Source organism: Pocillopora verrucosa, chromosome 9, assembly GCF_036669915.1.
Source record: "Pocillopora verrucosa isolate sample1 chromosome 9, ASM3666991v2, whole genome shotgun sequence".
Lineage (NCBI taxonomy): Eukaryota > Metazoa > Cnidaria > Anthozoa > Scleractinia > Pocilloporidae > Pocillopora > Pocillopora verrucosa.
Window position 1 is genome coordinate 2,400,259 of NC_089320.1, and position 18,426 is coordinate 2,418,684.

General features: G+C 37.7%; 1 protein-coding gene across 1 annotated transcript; it reads right to left on the minus strand.

The window, feature by feature from the left end:
* Window positions 1–1,726: 1,726 nt before the first annotated feature.
* On the minus strand, window positions 1,727–5,247 carry LOC131791462 (uncharacterized). Its single transcript, XM_059108817.2, has 4 exons — window positions 5,201–5,247; window positions 3,666–3,866; window positions 3,038–3,311; window positions 1,727–2,599 (listed from the first exon to the last, which is right to left on the minus strand). Exons 2-4 carry the CDS (start codon window positions 3,860–3,862, stop codon window positions 2,207–2,209), a joined length of 864 nt encoding a protein of 287 aa, XP_058964800.1. The 5' UTR covers window positions 3,863–3,866; window positions 5,201–5,247; the 3' UTR covers window positions 1,727–2,206.
* Between the last annotated feature and the right edge of the window lie 13,179 nt (window positions 5,248–18,426).

An 18,426-nucleotide genomic window follows, 5' to 3' on the forward strand; every position in this document is an offset into this window, starting at 1 on the left:
TTCTTACTAGTTGATTTTGGAAATTGTCGAATCACGACAGTTTACACGAATCTTTCCTCAATCTTTCAGTAATTAATTTACGGTGGTTTAACTGTCATGCAATCTTTCGAAAGCTAAAGAAAGAAAACACCCTTCAGCGGCGACGACGAACTTTCAATCGAGCAAAAAGTGTGTGACACTAAAGTTATTCTGAGGCATTAAATTACCTGATACAAACAAAGAAATAAAAGTAGGAAACAAGCCCTTGATAATTCAACAAGGAGAAAGCTAATAACGACAAATCCGCTTTTAAATAAAGGTCATTTCGGAGGAAAACATAACTTGAACGAGATGACTTATGTCCAAAACTGGGAGTTTCGAAAGTCTGTCGTAAGCATCCAAAATCAAATTAAAACCTCTCCTGAGTGTTTGATATTTCTGTCGTTATTGTTCATGATATAATTTTTTTCCGTCAGGAAAAAGAATAATTTAGATAATTTGTTGTAAAACATTTCCAAATTTTCTTAACACTTACCACCATGACGGTTTCAGTTTTGAACGTTTGAATAGCTCACTGCTTCTGATTAAAGCGCTTTTCAGTGTAGAGGAAAATTCCTGCTGATCACCTGTTATACGTATTCCTTATTTGTTTACTTGTGTTGGATCTTGCGACGAGATTAACATCAAAGACCCTCTAGTTTATCCCACGAATTCAATTTATTAAGTTATTATACGAAAAATCCTTGGTCCCCATAATAAATTTTTTTTTGTATGGCTAACTCAGCGACTGGGCAATATAAAGCGAGTCCAAAATAGAATAAAAAAGTGATAGTAGCTAGTATACATTCGTATTTTTTGGGAATCTTCTTACTGTTACAAAACCTTTGTTTTGCTTGTAACAGTAAGCTGCTTTGGCAACCAGAAAATCACCGACAAGTTCTTAGACAATCAAGACGAAGTTGACAACTCTCTAGTATGATCTTGTAATAATTCACAGATCCTTTGCTATCAGTGATCAGAATCAAGCTTTGCATGGAAACAGTACTAGAGATGGTCTTTTTTCTGTTCACTCCTTCTTATTAGACTTACTTTTCGTCAATGCCATCCTCACTCTCATTTTATAAAAATTGTTCGCAAGAGGCTGACAATTTCAGGGAACAATCTATCTTCTTGTGGGACATCTTGAGGTTTTCGTAAAAAAAAAAAAACAATTGACGGGTCACGAAAATTTCAGGAGGCAACTCATGCCTTACACTGATTCATAAATTCGTGAACACGCTCGCCTTTCTATAAATTCACATGTCGATCTTGGTCTTAATTATGCGTCGCGAATTAACTCTTGGCCACCCTAGTGAGAGCCTACTCGAGTGTCCCGCGAAATTTTACTTTTAAAGAGGTAATATCTGAACAGACCTTCTTTTTCCTCAGATTTTAACCTCTTAATTCACTTGAAGGCTTCCACCATTGAGTGTACAACAGAAAGGGGGAAAAAGTATTTGAAAACCCAAGAAAGAGGGGGGAGGAAGAAGACAAAATTTGAACATGGGGGAGGGGATACCAAATTCATACTTGTGTGTCGTATAAGGCCTAAGCACAAGACTACGGAAAGGCTGTGCATGACATATCTACCCTTTTCACTGAGCGGGTTTAAAATTCGTTCTACTTCTCGCAAAAGCTCACATGCGGGCGAACCTTAACAAGTAGAGGAAAAATTTTAAAAACCTCAAGCTGAAATTTTATTGTCAAAGTGAGAAGCAAATTAACCCCTATTTACTTCAAAAAACTCAAGATAGTATAATTTTGTATTATGTGATAAATTTTGTTAGCGACTTTTTATCAAAGAAGATTTGTGTTTTTAAATCTTCGTCAAAAGTCAATAAGGAATCCCTCAATAATTCTTACAGTCTACATCATGAACAGATCTCTTGTTTTTACCTGCTAATAACTATCGAATCTCTTTTGCCAAAAGTCTTCACAGACACGAGCGTGCAAAAAAGTAGAGCACTTTTCAAGTAAGTGTCGAAAAAAAAAACTCAAAGCAAGAACATGAGCCAATAAAAAAAAAACCGTTTGCTTTTCAGTTTGGATCTGATTCGATGCGAAGGAGCACGGGATTTTTAAACCAATCACCGAATGGAATATAACAAATAAAATGCAATTTCAAATTAGTTTCAACACTCAATTGATAAATGCCCTGTCAGCACTTCTGGCTATGTGTCTCTTGATCTTAAACCTCGGTTTTGTAGAAAGCCGCGACCCCCTGAGCGCAGAACGTAGGCATCGTCAGCTGGCTTGGATCCAAGAAATCCGTGAAAAACGAGTAGTACATGGTATCAGTGTATTCAGTGTTATTGCTGCTGGGAGTCGGCCGTGATATGGACTGGTACATATACGGCTTGTATCGACCATCAGGGAGGCTCTCCAGGAACCATCTCTCTAAGGAAACCATCTCGGTCTTACTGCGGCCCCCAGACTCCCAGGAACACATTTTCAATGTAGCGTTGTACTTTTCAATGAACTTCTCCGACAGATCACAGGTGAAATAATATGGAACTCCAAAGCGCGGGAAAATGGAGCGGGTTTTAAGGATGCAGCTCTTCTTAAACCAAGCTGTGTCGAACTAAAATATGTAAAATGATCAGGAAAAAATATTGACAGTGTTGAGAGTTCTTAGATTGCAGGGAGGGGAAAAGGATGCATTCGCAAAATGAAACTTATCAGAAACATACTCCTTGAACGCGTTCACTTCGTTGCTACTTCTAGCAATAAGTGACTTTTGGGTGACATTTATCCCCTCTCTGAACTTTTCTTGGTGCCTTAGAGGAAGTATAGCTGTGATCATGTGTGTAAAAAAAACATGACAATCTCGCGCATGAAAAAGCTACCACCTGCGCTTGAAAAAGAAAGCTTGTCCACCAAAGAACAGATTGTGTCATCCGGTGCAAATTAGTGCGCGCTTCGTTCATTGGATAAAAGCACGGGCTTAAAAAAAACTCCATATTAATTGCAAAAGTTAAAGAGCTTTCCTAGATTTGAATTTAGGAACCAGAGTGTGTACCTGGATGTAGTCGTCGTTTTCGATGTATTGGAAAGGAAAAATAAACCGCGTGGTCCAGCTTATTCCAATTTCATCTATTCGCTGCTCTCCAGCGGTGGCGTTCTGCAGCATTTCGCCGATGTTCGTCACAGTAGTGCAGGCTTTGTTCTTACAATTTGTGACTGTTGTGGTGTAAAACGTGGAAAACACCTTTGGCAGGGGAGGGGGAAGTTGATATGTTGCGCAAGGATCTGTTATGTTCGCTGAACAGCTAGGACCGTAGAAACACTGACACCTAGATGGAATCACACAATAAAATAATTGTGAGTTATTTGTGTAAAAAAATGGTTTTCAGCCGACATGACGCGGCGTTCCGATTCGGCCAAAAGACTTATAGAGATACCTCTCAGAACTTTAACTCTTTACACCTGATAATCAGTATGTACATTCTCCATACTGTTCTCTATACGTTTACTAAGGTGCCGATAAGGAGAATTTGTTAAGCAATCAACAGCTTCTTTTAGTTGGTGATCATTTTCTTCAAAGTGTGATTGACGAGTGATATTGAAGGCGGGAAAAATTAGATGCTAGGCACCCTTAAGGGTCAAAAGGTTACTTCCCCCCCCCAACATATCTGAAATCTCCTCACCTTTTGTTGGGTGGACAATTGTGTTTCGTCTCTGTCATCTTTTGGGTCTTAGCATCAATTTTGCAATCATACCAGCCGGTAAGGTCCTTGTAACAATAGCGTCCCGGGGGGCCCTGATCGCAGAAGTTCCCAGACGAGAAGTCCACTACGAGAAGCAATAGCAGATGAACGGCCACAATTACGAGCTTCAGGGACATTTTTCTAAAGGAGAAATTTATAGAATGATGAAGTAAATTTTACGAAATATCTGTGTCAATGTTTGGTTGAAAAACTGAAAAGTGTTTGAATATATAGAGAAGCTCTAAAACAATTAAGCGCAACAATTCATGAGCGATCGAGCGGACGAAAAGCGAACTAAAATATGTTATTTCGTGTAGTTGTGAATTAGCCATTTTATCAGTGATTTCTCGGGTTATGTTAAGTGAGTTTTCCTTAACACAACACTCCTATGTATCAAAATGCCTTGGCTTTTCGCTCAAAGGAAGATGATGGGTAGGGCAATAAATTAAATTGTTTACTTTGAGTCTATAGTTGAGATGAAATGACAGCGCTATTGTTGCTAATGGAGAGACTAATGTAACTTTGTTTATTTGTTTGCGATAACTGTTTATTTTTCTATAAAAGCAAGGTAGATGAACAGTTCCGAAGCTTTTCGCTTAACTAATTGAGGAATTTCTCTTTATACGAGTTTCGTCTGACGAAAATCTCAAGGGTTTTCTTTTGTTTTTCCTTGGTACACCAGAAACCTCCTCATCGAGAGACAAGTTTATCTTCATTACGAAAACAACGTAGTTACGATTCTTAGGAAAGGTGACGTGAAAAAGCTTGTAGACGGATTAAAGTTTAATTTCGTTATGGAAGACAGGCAATGGTAAGGTTTACTGGTTGAGTTGAACAAGGAAAAAAACTGAGCGGGAGAACTACAGTATGTTTCAAAAGTGATGTTTACGGAGAACCATATGAACATTTTGTCACAATTTAATTCTTACGTGCTACGCCCACAAAAAAAAAAAGCAACGAAAAATAGCAAGTAGTAAATTGTTGAAGATTCCAGGTAAATCCAATCGTAGTGACAAAAGAAGTTATTTCCAATTGCGAACTCTTCCGATCGCTCGAGAGAGCATCATGGAAGAATGTGACATTACCCCCTGTGGAGGACGTTCCACCCCGACTTCATCTTTAATTTGCAGCTATAGCTCACACGTGGTTTGCATCGCGTTCAGTGCCTACAAAGCTTTTTGATCACTCAAAAAGAACACATTTAAAGATTCGAATCGGTAAAAACAGTTTCTCCGCATGTTTACAATAAGTAACAATTTACAGGCATTTTCTTTATCAAAGGCGGTGGACTATCACCAATTTGCTGAAGTCCAGTTCTTGGTTCATAAATACATAAGGTCCTAATTTGAAGAACGAGAATTAGTTGTTCGATATATGTCAAGTCGAACTCTGCCAAAATCGCACTCTAATTAATTTTTAAGGAGAGATAAAACTATGAAAGGAACCAAGAAATTAATATAAAGTGGATCACTTACATTTGCTTTGTCTCCTCTCCTAGTGCAATTTTACAAGAGTTGCGTTTGATTCCTGGTACAAAGGGAACACCTTTTTATACCGACAGTTACGCCATAGAGTGGCTAATAATAGATCTAACATTAAAACCCATGGGAAAATTACGGAACCGTTTGTTTGAAATATTCAACTGATTAGGCACAAAGAAAAATACACTTAAGCCGCTGATCAAAGAGATGTTATTGGGAAAGCGACAATGAATGCAAACTGGCTTTCGAGATAGTTTGACAGAAACAGGAAATTTTTGCCAAAAACGGTTTAATTCAATGAATGACACCCTTTCCTGGTTGAAATAAGAAGGAAATATTATGGTTATGTTTGATAGAATAAAGCTGAACTTCGTCTTTCACATGAAACATTGTCAGCTAAAGCTGAGCGCAGATCGGCGCAAGATTATAACTTGGCTTTGATGCTCAAACAGCTTTGTGCAAATAAGTTCACAGTTTACCTAGCAAAGAACTGATGACATCTCCACTACTAAATATGCTGGGTTTTATTCAAAGTCAATTATTTAGTTTTTTAAACAGTTCTGGCAAAGTTTTTCATCTAAACGAATACAAAGTGACGAGTACTAGCATTGCCAAACATGGAAATCCAAACGACTTTCAAAGACAATCGTGGATTCGTTCACAGCGTACAATTTTGTCACATTGTTAAAAAATTTCTGTCAACTCTCGGCATATTTTAATAAGTTTTTGTACTTGAACGATACGTAATGCAAAATGAATGTCTCCCTCTTTATTGCTCTCAAACACTCGTCCAAGGTCGTTTGTTTGACAGTTTTTATTTGTATCATGCAGTACCGTTTTCAATTTACACCCGAAATGATTAAGGAAATTAGTTAGAAAAACAGTTCCACTAATCAGAAAACAAACTGAAATTAATTGATTCGACCTCCCGGATGAAAGAAAACTATTCACTAAATGACCGGTAGATTCCACCAGAAACCAGACCCTAAAACTTCTGAACAAATGAAGTGCTAATTGTCTAACATAGGCTAAATGAATTAACCCATTTACAGGCGGAAGACTTACGAAATCTTTCGTTAATTAAGCTAGGTCTGGGGTGAAAAAGAAGAAGTTACATATTGGACTTTTACGAACCGTTTCTGTCTGATACACTCGTTTTTAATTTTAGAGCTAAGGTCGAAAGTTTTCTTTTTTTACGATTTGAGCCTGAAAACGTTCTAAACTTATTCTTAAAGTTGCGTGGTATAGTATTTCAATGAAGAAATGTAAAATGGTTTCCGTGTTTACATCAGGCTATGTAAACACGGAAACCATTTTACATTTCTTTTATAAAATAACTAATGAAAGAGGAACGAAAACCGTGTTTACATACGCTCATGTAAAATGGTTTTATGGCCAATCAGAGCTATTTGAATTATTTTATAATAAATCATTTTGGACGTGACCAGTGTATCAATAGAGACCTTAAGCAGTCAGGACGGCAACGCCAAGGAAGACATCGATTAAAAAAAGAATTTCTGCCTTTAATCAGAATTTCAAAAATGGCTGCGTGAGTTTACCGTCTCATACGGCGCCACACCTCAACTTCAGCATAACGTATAAAAAAAGCGTTGAGTTCCAAATGGAAATTAAAATAATTTGCCGTCGCGGTTTCGGTTCGTAGCCGACGCAAATTGTGGTGATTTCACGCTGTTGTTTTGAATAGGACGGCTAAGAAATGTACAAAGTTTTAAAACGCACGTGCTGAGCTATTGTTCTGCCAATTAGATCTCATGATTTTCCATGTCCTCGTTGCCGTCGCTGTCATGGTTTGCTTAAGGTCCCTAATGCAACAAGAAAACCGCATTGCTAATGTTGAAAATATCTCTAGATATTTCAGTTTATTGTCCTGTTAGACCATAGTTTTACATTTCTTTTACTTTGATTTTTACTTCTCACAAAAAAGAGGGTGAGTCACTTATTCCGCTTTTAGTTGCCTCATTTAAATTCCATCCCCATAATTGAGTGAATTTCCGATGTTATTATCAATTGTACGTGTTTCGAGACTAATTAATTTAGTGTTGAGACTTTTGACTTCGTTTCAGACACTGTAATATTCACAAATGAGGGCAAAGTCGTTGCAAGTGTCCATACCATTATGCTAGAATAATGCAGACCACCCGCATGTGGAAAAACTTTCCGGCTATGAAAGATCCCTGTGAATTTTATGGATCTGACTGGGACTACAACTAGTTAGGGTGAGGGGGAGGGTTGGAGTTCTAGGAAGGGGCATGTCGCGCCTTGTCCATATCCTGACCCTAGTTCAGACCAAACCAGGCCATTTTCTATACGCGTTTTCAAAGCTTTTATACAAAGTGCATACCCCATAAAAATACTCATGCATTCAGTTGTAGTCTCGCTGGATTCCCCATTCAAAACGAAAACCGAAAAAAAACTTTATAACAATACTCTTTGGGATGACACCTACTCTAAGAAATAGCTTATGCAGGTGAGTATCATCCCGACCCCTCCCCCTCACCGCCCAAACCCTTTTTCACTAAGATACGTACGCTCACGGGAAAGGTTTGTAAATGGAAGTTCCTTGAAATGATCTTTATAATCAACGGTGTCATTTTAGACTCTCTAAATAACAAGCAGAAGTTCCCTGCTTAGTCGTTTTTCTCAATTTTTCAACAAAATAGCCAAGGACATTCCTTTCGGGACGTGTTATGTTTGTGCGAAGGCGTCTCCAGTAAAGCTTTACACTACCTGTTCCTGTTTTGGACCATTTGCAGTTGGTTTATTTGTAAGAGTTTCTCATTTCAAAGTGCGTCAGTTCCGGTCACAAGCATTGTGCACGCAGACATTGGTTATTCAATAACCCGTTAGCAGGCCCCCTTTGCTTACGTTTCTTTGCCCGCGAGTAAGTTTGAGGCGAGCGAGGAATGGGTCGGCCGGTGATCTGGCAAACGTCTCATGCAAAATCCCTTGTTGAAGTTGACTTTTCGAAGGTTTAGGGGCTAACGCACGAAATGTCAGATTGAGAAACCCTCTGCTGTGGCAAAATTATATTATCCACTCAGTTGATACAACCAAATTATCCTGTATAACCCCCCACTGACGCAACATGCACCACAGTGTCACAAGAAAATTACCCCATCCTAGTTATTCAATGGTTAACAACTGCAGTCAATAAATGGTGCGCAACTTGGCCAATTAAGACTCCCATCTGAACCGGAAGCCTTTTTACAACTTGTAAACTCCCGATATACTGGAGTAAGGCACCGAGATACGTTTGACGTACTACCCACCACTGAGTGTTTACCCTTAACTATAAAAATTGAGTTTGCGCAATTTGTGGGAGTAACTTTCAAGGTGAAGCGTCAGTCAAATTCAAGCGTTTCCTGGGGACGTCAATAAAAGTTATCTAAAAATGTATTGACCTACCTTTTTCCTGCTTTGAATTCAAAGTGAAGCAATGCATACCACTGTTGTCGGTGTGAAAAAACCGGAAAACGAACTTGTCTCATGTTTCACGGTCGGGGTTATTCATTAACTCTCGTGTTTTTTAGCCTACGTGTAGCAGTATCCTCCCCTTACGTTACTCCTTGGGGGGAGGGTGCGCTTACTCATCAAGCGACGTGTTGCGTTCTCAAAAATGAATAACGAACAAGAAAAGTTAAAATTAAGTGAGGCAAAACTGACTTACTCTGATGCGCATAAGGATCCAATTTGATTGGTGTTAAAATGCCGAGAAGTCATTTTCCAGACTGTTAAGGTGAAGTGACAAAGGCACTCTGCTGGACAAGGTTACCCACAAGTCTACGTACAGCATATTGAATTACAAAATAGCGCAGTATCTCCTTTAACAGAAGGATTGGAAAAATGATTTATTTCATTTCTTTGCGAGAACGAATGAAGTCTCATAACAGCTGCTGATTAATCCTGTCACACAACGTCTCTCTGCGTGACCAGAGGCGTTGCACGGATGACTTTGAAAAAATCAATCCCGATGCAGTTCAAGCTTTTTGGTGATCAAAAAATATTACGCAAAGGTGGGAAACATTAAAGGTACGTGGTTTTCTGACTGTGTGTGTCAAAAGTCCTCGCATTTTCAACTTTTTTACCATAATCATTATTATCACGACACTCGTTTATTACTTTCACAAAGCTTTCGGTAACAGGAAGGAAGCTTTTATTTAGAAGAGAGCGCGTCAACTGCTTTGTCTTTCAATTTCAATAAGGAACTTCGATATCACTTTCCTCTCTCTTTTCCGAAGCTTTTATATGTATGTTGTTCTATACGAGCTCAGACGTGAAGGAAATATTGAATACAGTATAAAATACATGTAAACCGATCACGCTGAGGTAGTTGAAAATTGGGTTTTCGCGCGCGCAGTTGATATCAACTCTTTGGTGCAGATTTCTCACCGTTTTACAAGAAAAACGTATCGACCTCTGTCCAAGTACTAACCTCAGTTTTAAAATTACCAAGATCTTTTGAGGCAACTGAGAACAACTAAACATTAATGTAGTTTGAAAGGATCGTAAACAATCGAGGAATTCGTTCTATATTCGCATGTTTTTTATCAAGCAGGCAGCTGGTCTGATCAACGATTTCTTTCCAGTTAGCGTAACAAAAAGGCTGTTATTCTAAATTTTTTGACCTGAGAGGTGTACATCAGCTTAAGATAAAGATTTTCTCCAGTTAGTTGTAGTTTTAGAGCTTCAATCTGACATTTTCACTCGCAAACTAAATAAATTAATATCAGGAAGGTGATTTGAAAGGTTGCTAAATGGGTCGTGCAGATGTTCGAGTTCACTGCCCCTGCCTGGGAAAATTGTTTGAACAAGCACTGTTGTAATTAAAATGATATATGGTAATTTCTTTCGTTACATTTGAAAGGAACGTCATTGAAAAAATAATGTCACCAAATAAAAAGAACGTACCAACAAATACGAACATACGAAGATCTAGAAAAACGAACTTGCAGGGTCTTTCCGACAAGGGACCTTCCATAATACAATCTTATCGTAGGTGACTAAAATATTTTTCAACAATGAACATTGCAAAAAAAATTCTCAGTAAGAGGTGGCGCGTATTTACTAAGTTTAGCTACGAATAGAACTCTTGATGATAGTTTTTGTACTTTTTCATTTTTCCTCTAAACCAAGAAATACCAGAAGGGTTATAACACAAGCAACAGTGCAGTAAAAAAGCATGGCACGGATCTCATTACGGTCCACCTCGGACTCAGATAGATATTTTGTTTATTCTTTATATACCTGCTTTTATTCTTTCTATCATCTGTCACAAAATACAAACACTATAATTCACCTCTCTAAAATATTTCAATCATTAGTTATCGCAGCTTTTGAGCGACCCGACTCGTATCAATTTTTGGGTCAATCATTTGAAGAAAGATTTCCAAGAGTTTTGTCACCAGAATCAGCCAATGCTCGACGAATAGTCACCGCTTTGGCGTGGAGATTGACAACACGCTCAAATTTGGACTAATGCAAAAGACTTTAGATATTCACAAGGTCTAGTTTTTCGATGTTTGCATTGTTCTATCGGACTAGTTAGTGCTGTGCGTGGAAAGTTAGATCTTTTAGGGCCATATAAAACTTGTTTGATTTTTAAATCAACCCCTTAAAGGAAAACATCCCATTTGCAGACGTCAGCTGATAGAGAGCTTTGGTAACCCGAGAACTGATGAAAATGACGGTGAATTCGTTTAACAAAACGGCGAACGAAACACAACCAGCGAACTGCATCAACTTGAGCAGCCTCACACTAAGAAACCTTGGAATGACCATTGCTTACGGCCTACTTCTTGTCACTTCGTTTAGTGGAAATTTCCTAATTGTAAGTGTTATCTACAAGATAAAAACCATGCGAACAACAATTAACTTCTTTATTGTCAATATGGCCATGTCAGATCTACTGTTCCCAGTTTTTGTGTTTCCGTTGCTTCTCACAGAGATTTATGTCAGCGGCTTCGGTCCACCAGGAAGAACCATTTGCCTGGTACTCTTTCAGTTACAGTATATTTCCAGTTGGGTATCCATCCAAAGCCTTATTTTGATCGCTCTGGATCGATTTGTGGCTGTGGTTTTTCCACTTCACTCCCCAATCATCAGCTCAAAACTATGTCTATTTGTCATCCTGACAACGTGGATAGTTGCGACTGCTTCCTCATTTCCAATGTTGGTCTTTTATAACTCCATGGAATTCAGCGAGAAACTGACCTGCGGTCGTATATGGTTTCAAAAATATTTTAGAGAAAAATATTATGCTCACGTTATGCCTTTGAATGTAGTCTTCAAGACAATTCCTTTCGTCGTATTAACTATTCTATACTCTGTCATTGTTTTCAAGCTGAAAATCCACACAATTCCAGGCGAACGATCGATTAACGCTGAAGAAAAACGTTTACAAAGAAACAGAAAAGTTCTCAAGATGGCTATCGCTATCTTACTGGGATTTGCCATATGCTGGATGCCTTTGAGTATCATAGGCTTTTTAGGTGTCTCTTTGGGAGACAGTGAAGTTTGTATCATTCCGCTATTTGCGCTTGTTGCTATCTTTCTGAATTTTGCCAATTGTGCTGTTAATCCTTGCATATGTTTTACGTTCTGTAGAAATTTTCGTCAAGCTCTGAAGGCCCTCCTTCATCAAAATGCTCCATGGCAGGTGTAAATCGCATCTTGTCTGTATAATTGTTTGCATTGATGCTACTTCAGACCATGGGTGCCAACGGGCAAGTCAAAGAACCTATGTTTGCTGCTCTCTTCACCTCGTTTTATTTACTAGGAATTCCTTGACCGTAGTCATTATCAGAAAATGAAAGCCGCATAAAGATTATTGACTCTTAACCGGGCAGATCCGTCTTCCTATATTTTTGACTCCCAATGATCTTTCAAAGAGATGAATGCAGTTGGCTTCATTTTCAGGATGTAGCTTGTTGATCGCAGCCTCAAAGAAGGTCATCGAAAAAATATAATTTAGCTAAAAGAGATGGATTCTGTCGCTCTGTTTTTTCATAATTGACCGTGAGCCTGAATTAGAGAAATTGGCGAAGGTAAAAAATCTGCAATTACAGCAACTTTTCTCCTCTAATCTCACAGTGCATTACTAATTTGATGGGCTCCTGTAACTCGGATTGTCATTGCGGTTTCCTTTATTGCACAAAGAGGCCATGAACAAAATAAATGGATATTTTTCTCTCCACCCCCAAAACCGCAGACCGCTAGCAACGCAGGCTATTCTTTACCTCCTCCATCTCTGTACAATTTAGCGAAACGCAGGGATAGGACTGCCTGCAAATATGGTATAAACATTTTTATATGAAACAGTATCATTCGATCGTGAGGAAGGAAACTGCAAATAATTTTAAGCACAATGCCTTTCTCCACGCTGGGAGAACGATTGATGAACAATGAGGTCCAAAGCGTAAAAAGGCAGAAAAAAATTTTGGAAATGGCCATCGCCATTGTATTAGGATTTGCAGTTTGCTGGCTACCCCTCAAAATTCTGGGCTGTTTCGGTAAAGATCTCGGTTCAGAGCAGTTTGTGGTATTCCAGTCCTCACTCATATAACCATCTTTCTACTTTTGGAAATTGTGCCATTAATCCCTGTGTCTGTTTTTACATTCCGTGAAAATTTTCGTCAAGGTCTGGAAAATATTCTTAAACGAGGTCAGGTTGGAATACAGTCGTTATAAAGTTGCAGCAATTTTGCCTGAGAAGAAAACAGTATGCGTAAATAATAAAAATATCTGATACCAGCAAAGCGCATTTTTTTAAAGGGCTGAGTAATCCATCTTCTTTTTGAAATCTCATAGAGCGAGACGACATCGGGGGCCATAAAATGGAAAAAAAATAAAAATAACGTGTCTAATATTTAATTATCTTGACCGAGAAAGTTTAATCAGCACAAGATTTGTAAATTTCAAGCATTCTCGGTCAAGATAATTAAATATTAGACACGTTATTTTTATTCTTTTTCCATTTTATAAGGTCTAAGGAATTGCAAAATAAAACACGTCACAAAACTTGTCATTGTGCGTGTGTTTTAATTCTCTAAGAACGTGTTCGTAGTTTTCTGGCAGCCAAAAAGGCCTGGTAATCTTTTTTGCTTGAAACATTAGGAAAACTTCCACAAAATACGAATTTCAATTAATCACTTATTTGTTTCAATTTGCGAGTCACTGAGAAGCGCCAGTCAGAACACGTAGCATTCGCCCTATCTTGCTTACGTTATCCATATGATAAACATTTTTGGAGCCGAGGATTTCTCACATAATAGTCTAATTTTTGGATTTCATGGTATAAATTAAAGCTCTTTGATGTTAATTTTGACGCAAAATCCAACACAAGTAAACAAATTAGAAACAGATTTATGTGGTGATCATAAGCACTTTGATCAGAAGCAGTGTGCTGATCAAAATTCATCTGAAACAACAGAACCGAATTCGGCATGGTGGCAAGTTAAGTGTTCAGAAAGTTTGGGAATATTTGACATCAAACTTAATTACATGCTACTGTCAGAAATCATGAAAACCAATTACGACATATATAAACACTCAGGAGCGATTTTAATTTAATTTTGGGTGCAACTAACAGCCTGCTGAATCTTCTTAGTTTGACTGAAGTTAGCTCGTTTGATGTGTCATTATTATTATTATTATTATCATCACTATTATTAATTTATTTTAGAACATTTTTCGTCGTCATCGGCAGACACTACTTAAAAAATAGATCAATAAAATAAAAAAAAGTTATGTTCAGATACAGCACAGATTTAACGCAGATAATTCAGTCGTTTCTAAGAAAATAATGGGGAGTTTAAGAAAACCACTAAGGCAACGGCAATGAGAACGTCATTAAACAACACGTTTTCAAAGCAGAACAATGAATGTGTACGTGCGCTATAAACCTTTGTAAATTTCTTTGCGTCCTCGGCAAAACAACAACGTAATATGACCAAACTTTACGTTGTCTAGAGAACGTGAACGACGACGGCTAATTTTTTAACGCTGTGTTCCATATTTAATTTCGAGATAGTTTTGACGGTGAAAAACACACCAATTGACTTTAGAGTATTGAAAGATTCGTCGGTAAAACATTAACGTTGTCCTCGGTGTTGCCATATTCGTTTCTTAACTCCCCAATATCCTCCATTTTGCAAACTTCCAACCCCTTTCTGATATCCCTCTTTGATATAGCCTGACAGACACCTCCGCTGTTCTAAAGAAACAAATAATTTGAGCTAACGTCAGGTATATCACTTAGTAAAAGCTAGGAGACCAAAGCTGTCTTAAGCAAACGAATGCAGACTGAATGGCCAGTGAAATCTTCAACGAAGCTACGAATGGAACTCCGCTATCAAACTGCACCAACCGAAGAGACCACACAGCAGAAATCTTAGCTTTCTGTTGGATTCTAGTCGTTTCGCTGACTGGGAATGTCTTAATCGGAATGATTGTCTTCGAGACGAAGGCATGGTGAACGGCAACCAATTGTTTGATTGTAAACATGTCGGTGTCCGACCTGTTGTACCCAATTTTTGTTTCCATCACTTCTTGCAGTGATATGCGCCGGTGGCTTCGGTCAACGGGGACAGAACATCTGCATGGTCCTTCTTCTATTGCGGTTCGTCTCCACTTTTGTTTCCACCAAGAGCCTTGTTTAATTTGACAGCTGTTGATCGATTTGTTGCTGTGGTTTTTCCTCTCCATTCCCCGTTCTTCAGTACAAATATGTGTGTAATGGTTATCTTCTTCATCTAGATAATGGCAACAGTCTCGTCCTTCCCAATATTATTGCCCACCTTCGACACCGTGAAATTCAGTGAGAAGCAAAACAATATTGATTCTCTCCTTAGACACCTGCAAATAGTTACCATTACAATTCCTTTTAAGATTTTGAGCATTCTTTATTTTGGCAGACTTTTTTAAGTCAAACTCCAAAAGATTCATGACAAACGATCACTTAACACTATAAGGCAACCCGAAAGAAACTCTCCATTGTTGGACAAATTCTCCTTGTCAGCATCTTAGGAAATGTACAGAGAACAGTACAGAGAATATGATTATTGATGTTAGGGGGTAAATGGTTAAAGTAATTCAGTAACCATCTTGTATTGTCCATCGTTTTTGGCGAATTACATTAAGATTCACCTCCATCTTGACTTTGATCGTCTTTATTAATCTGTGATCATTTTTTGGCCACGGGCACACAGGATTGCATTTGTGACTGCATGAAAATGTTTGCCTTCAATTGCTATAACATGCCCAGTGAATATATATATATATATAGCCCACACCAATCAATAAAACATACAATAGGAAAGAGGGGGTTTTTTACGTTCGCTGAGAGAGGCTCGCCATTTCCCAAATAGTAAACTCCCTACGGGAAGATATAGAATAAGGTATTCAAAAAAGAGGAATGACTTCTGTAAAACGAAGTCTTCATATTCTAGCTTCCACTGAAATTGCTTTGTTTTTTATTCCAACCAAACATGACCGCCATTAGTGTTCAAAATCAGATTTCGTTGTAGTATTTCAAATCGGACAGAAGTGTCCGAATATCAGACACTAGTGTCAAAAATCGGACACTTCCACCAAATATAGAATAGTAATGTCCGAAATCAGATAGTGCCTAAAAATGGGACACCAGTGTCTCAAAGCAGACACTATCGTCGAAGTTCAAACACGAGAACCTAAAGTATAAAAACAGCGTCCGAAATCAAACGCTAGCTGATATTAACCTGACGGACAGTAGAGCCAAATTTGGACACTGGAGATTCAAATCGGACACTATCGTCTAAAATCGAACACTAGTATTTGAAATTGGACGCTAGTATTTATAACCGGACGCTAGTGTCCAAAGTCGAACAATTGTACCTAAAATCGGATACTTGGGTCCAAAATCAAATACTTCTGTCCAAAATCGGACACTATTGTCCAAAATTGGTTCGCAGAGTCTAAAATCGGACAATGGTGTCAAAAAATGCTGATACTGTTGATCCACTTCAAGAAGCTCAAATCTGTGTTTTTCTCGACTAACGAAACCATATTTCATATTCATATTTCTGCCATTGCATAACTTTGAGCAAATCTTAGAACAGATTTTTTCACACAAAAACATTATCCGTTTTCAGAAAATTTTGTATTGATAGTATCAAAGATTCTAAACATATCTAGTATCTATTTATGAACACGATTTCCATGTTGTATCGTAAGATTTTCTATATTTTAGAGTGAAAAAATTCATAATTCGATTACTTTCCAGCGAAAATAAAATTAACATTTCCACGATAAGCGGATTTTAAACAATTTATGACAACCTCAAGTTGTGGCTGCGCCTGAAGTGCTGATAACAATTTTTTTTTCTTCCTTGCTTTTTATATCAATAATAAGCCGATTTACCGAAAACAAATTGATGTTCGACCATTGTGTAGGGCAGTGTCCAAGCCCTCGTCAGAAAATGATGTTTGTCACTTTGGTTAATTTGCAACTCTGCACTCTTGTCAGAGAAGACAAAAATAACGTCAGTCTGACGAATCTCAATTTTTTTTAAAAGAAATTTATAGGAAACTCGAATAGTGCACTTTATTCCTGCCAGCTTAATTTGCTACTTATCTTTTTCTCTTCCAAAATATTTTTGCCTCGAGGCGTTGAAACTATCAAAAGTAAAGTGATAATTACCATAATCTTAGCGCTGTTCTCAAACTGCAGTAAATGTTTCCGGCTAATCCAGTGAAAAGCGTATCTTTTCATTGTCGCCTCAAATACGCAATTATTGGACAATGGTGCATGATAGTGTCGTCAACCTTTGTTTGCATTTTGCGCACTCTTTGCATTCAATTGACGTTCGCTCTAACGGAGGGCCAAAGCTCGAAAACTTCGGTTATAGAAACTCTCTACGGCGGCTAACTTACATTATCAACTCTATTAACAATGCCAAATAAGCCTGATGTTCGGATGGTTTTGTATGGAGCTCATTTAACATTTTTCTCTGTGTTTAACCATTTTCGAGACTGTGCTGGAAAATAACCATATGTGTTTATGTCGCAAATATACATAACATCAGTAAATATCATTACGCAAATCATATTTCTTGTACGTTATCAGTCTACTTTCGTCTAAATGTAGTTCGTTTCACAAATCACGGAAAATTTACAAATCCTGCCGCGATTACATGATTTCTGAAGAGGGAAGTGACAGATTCTCTTGAGTTTGATCGTAGGAGAGATCATTCTCGAAAGACGAGCTTTTTCATATTTTTTTTCTGTATGGTTTTCCATTACGAATTGCAACCATAGACCATATTTACATAAAAAAATATCAGTTTGAAAGAAGAGGACATGCGTACAAAAATACCGAGATAAATGTACTTGTCATAAATTTTAATTCAAATTTGTACTGCTTTCATGTGTTTTTGTATATATGATGCATCTTTATGAAAGAGGATTCGGTAACCTAGAGTTCTCGTCAATATTCTAAGCTTAGAAATTTATTTAAAATATTCCCTTATAACGATTAGTTGAAAAAATCACAGTAACTGAACGGAATGTATTCAGAATTGGTTCTTTGTCTGCCAGATTGGTTCAATGTGATTATTTCACTCGACAACACTGAACAATCATTTTGCTATGAGAAACTTGAATATTTAAGTATGCCAAAAAAATTTTGAAATATTTAGAGGCTACTGGACAATTAAGAGATTTTTTTCAAGCAATGCTTTTTAACCTCTCCATCTGTAGAATTTTTTTACAGCAGAAAACTTTTATAACAGAAGATAAGCCATGATTACTAAAATGCACAAAATGGTTTTCTGTACTTTAGATCGACTGCAAATATTAAAGATTCATAGAACACAGAAATAACTATTTAAAACCCAGCTTGAATTCTTGATTTTATCATTCTGACGATTGCCGAAGGTGAATTCATATTGTTTGGCATGTTATTAAGATTTTAGACTCAGACAGCGCTCTAAGATTAAAATTCATTTTCGCTACAAGACGCCGATTTTGCGTGACCCAGTTGAGAACTATTGGTAATTAGTAAAACCCCATGTGAATCATTATAGCATTTTAAGTGTCCATGAGAGCTTATCGTTTGTCGATCTATGATGGAAAAGCCACAATTTCGGCTTTTTAGAATCTATTGAATCATCAAGGGAGTCGTGATATGTAAATTATCACGCCTCACGGGGATACTTATAAATAGAT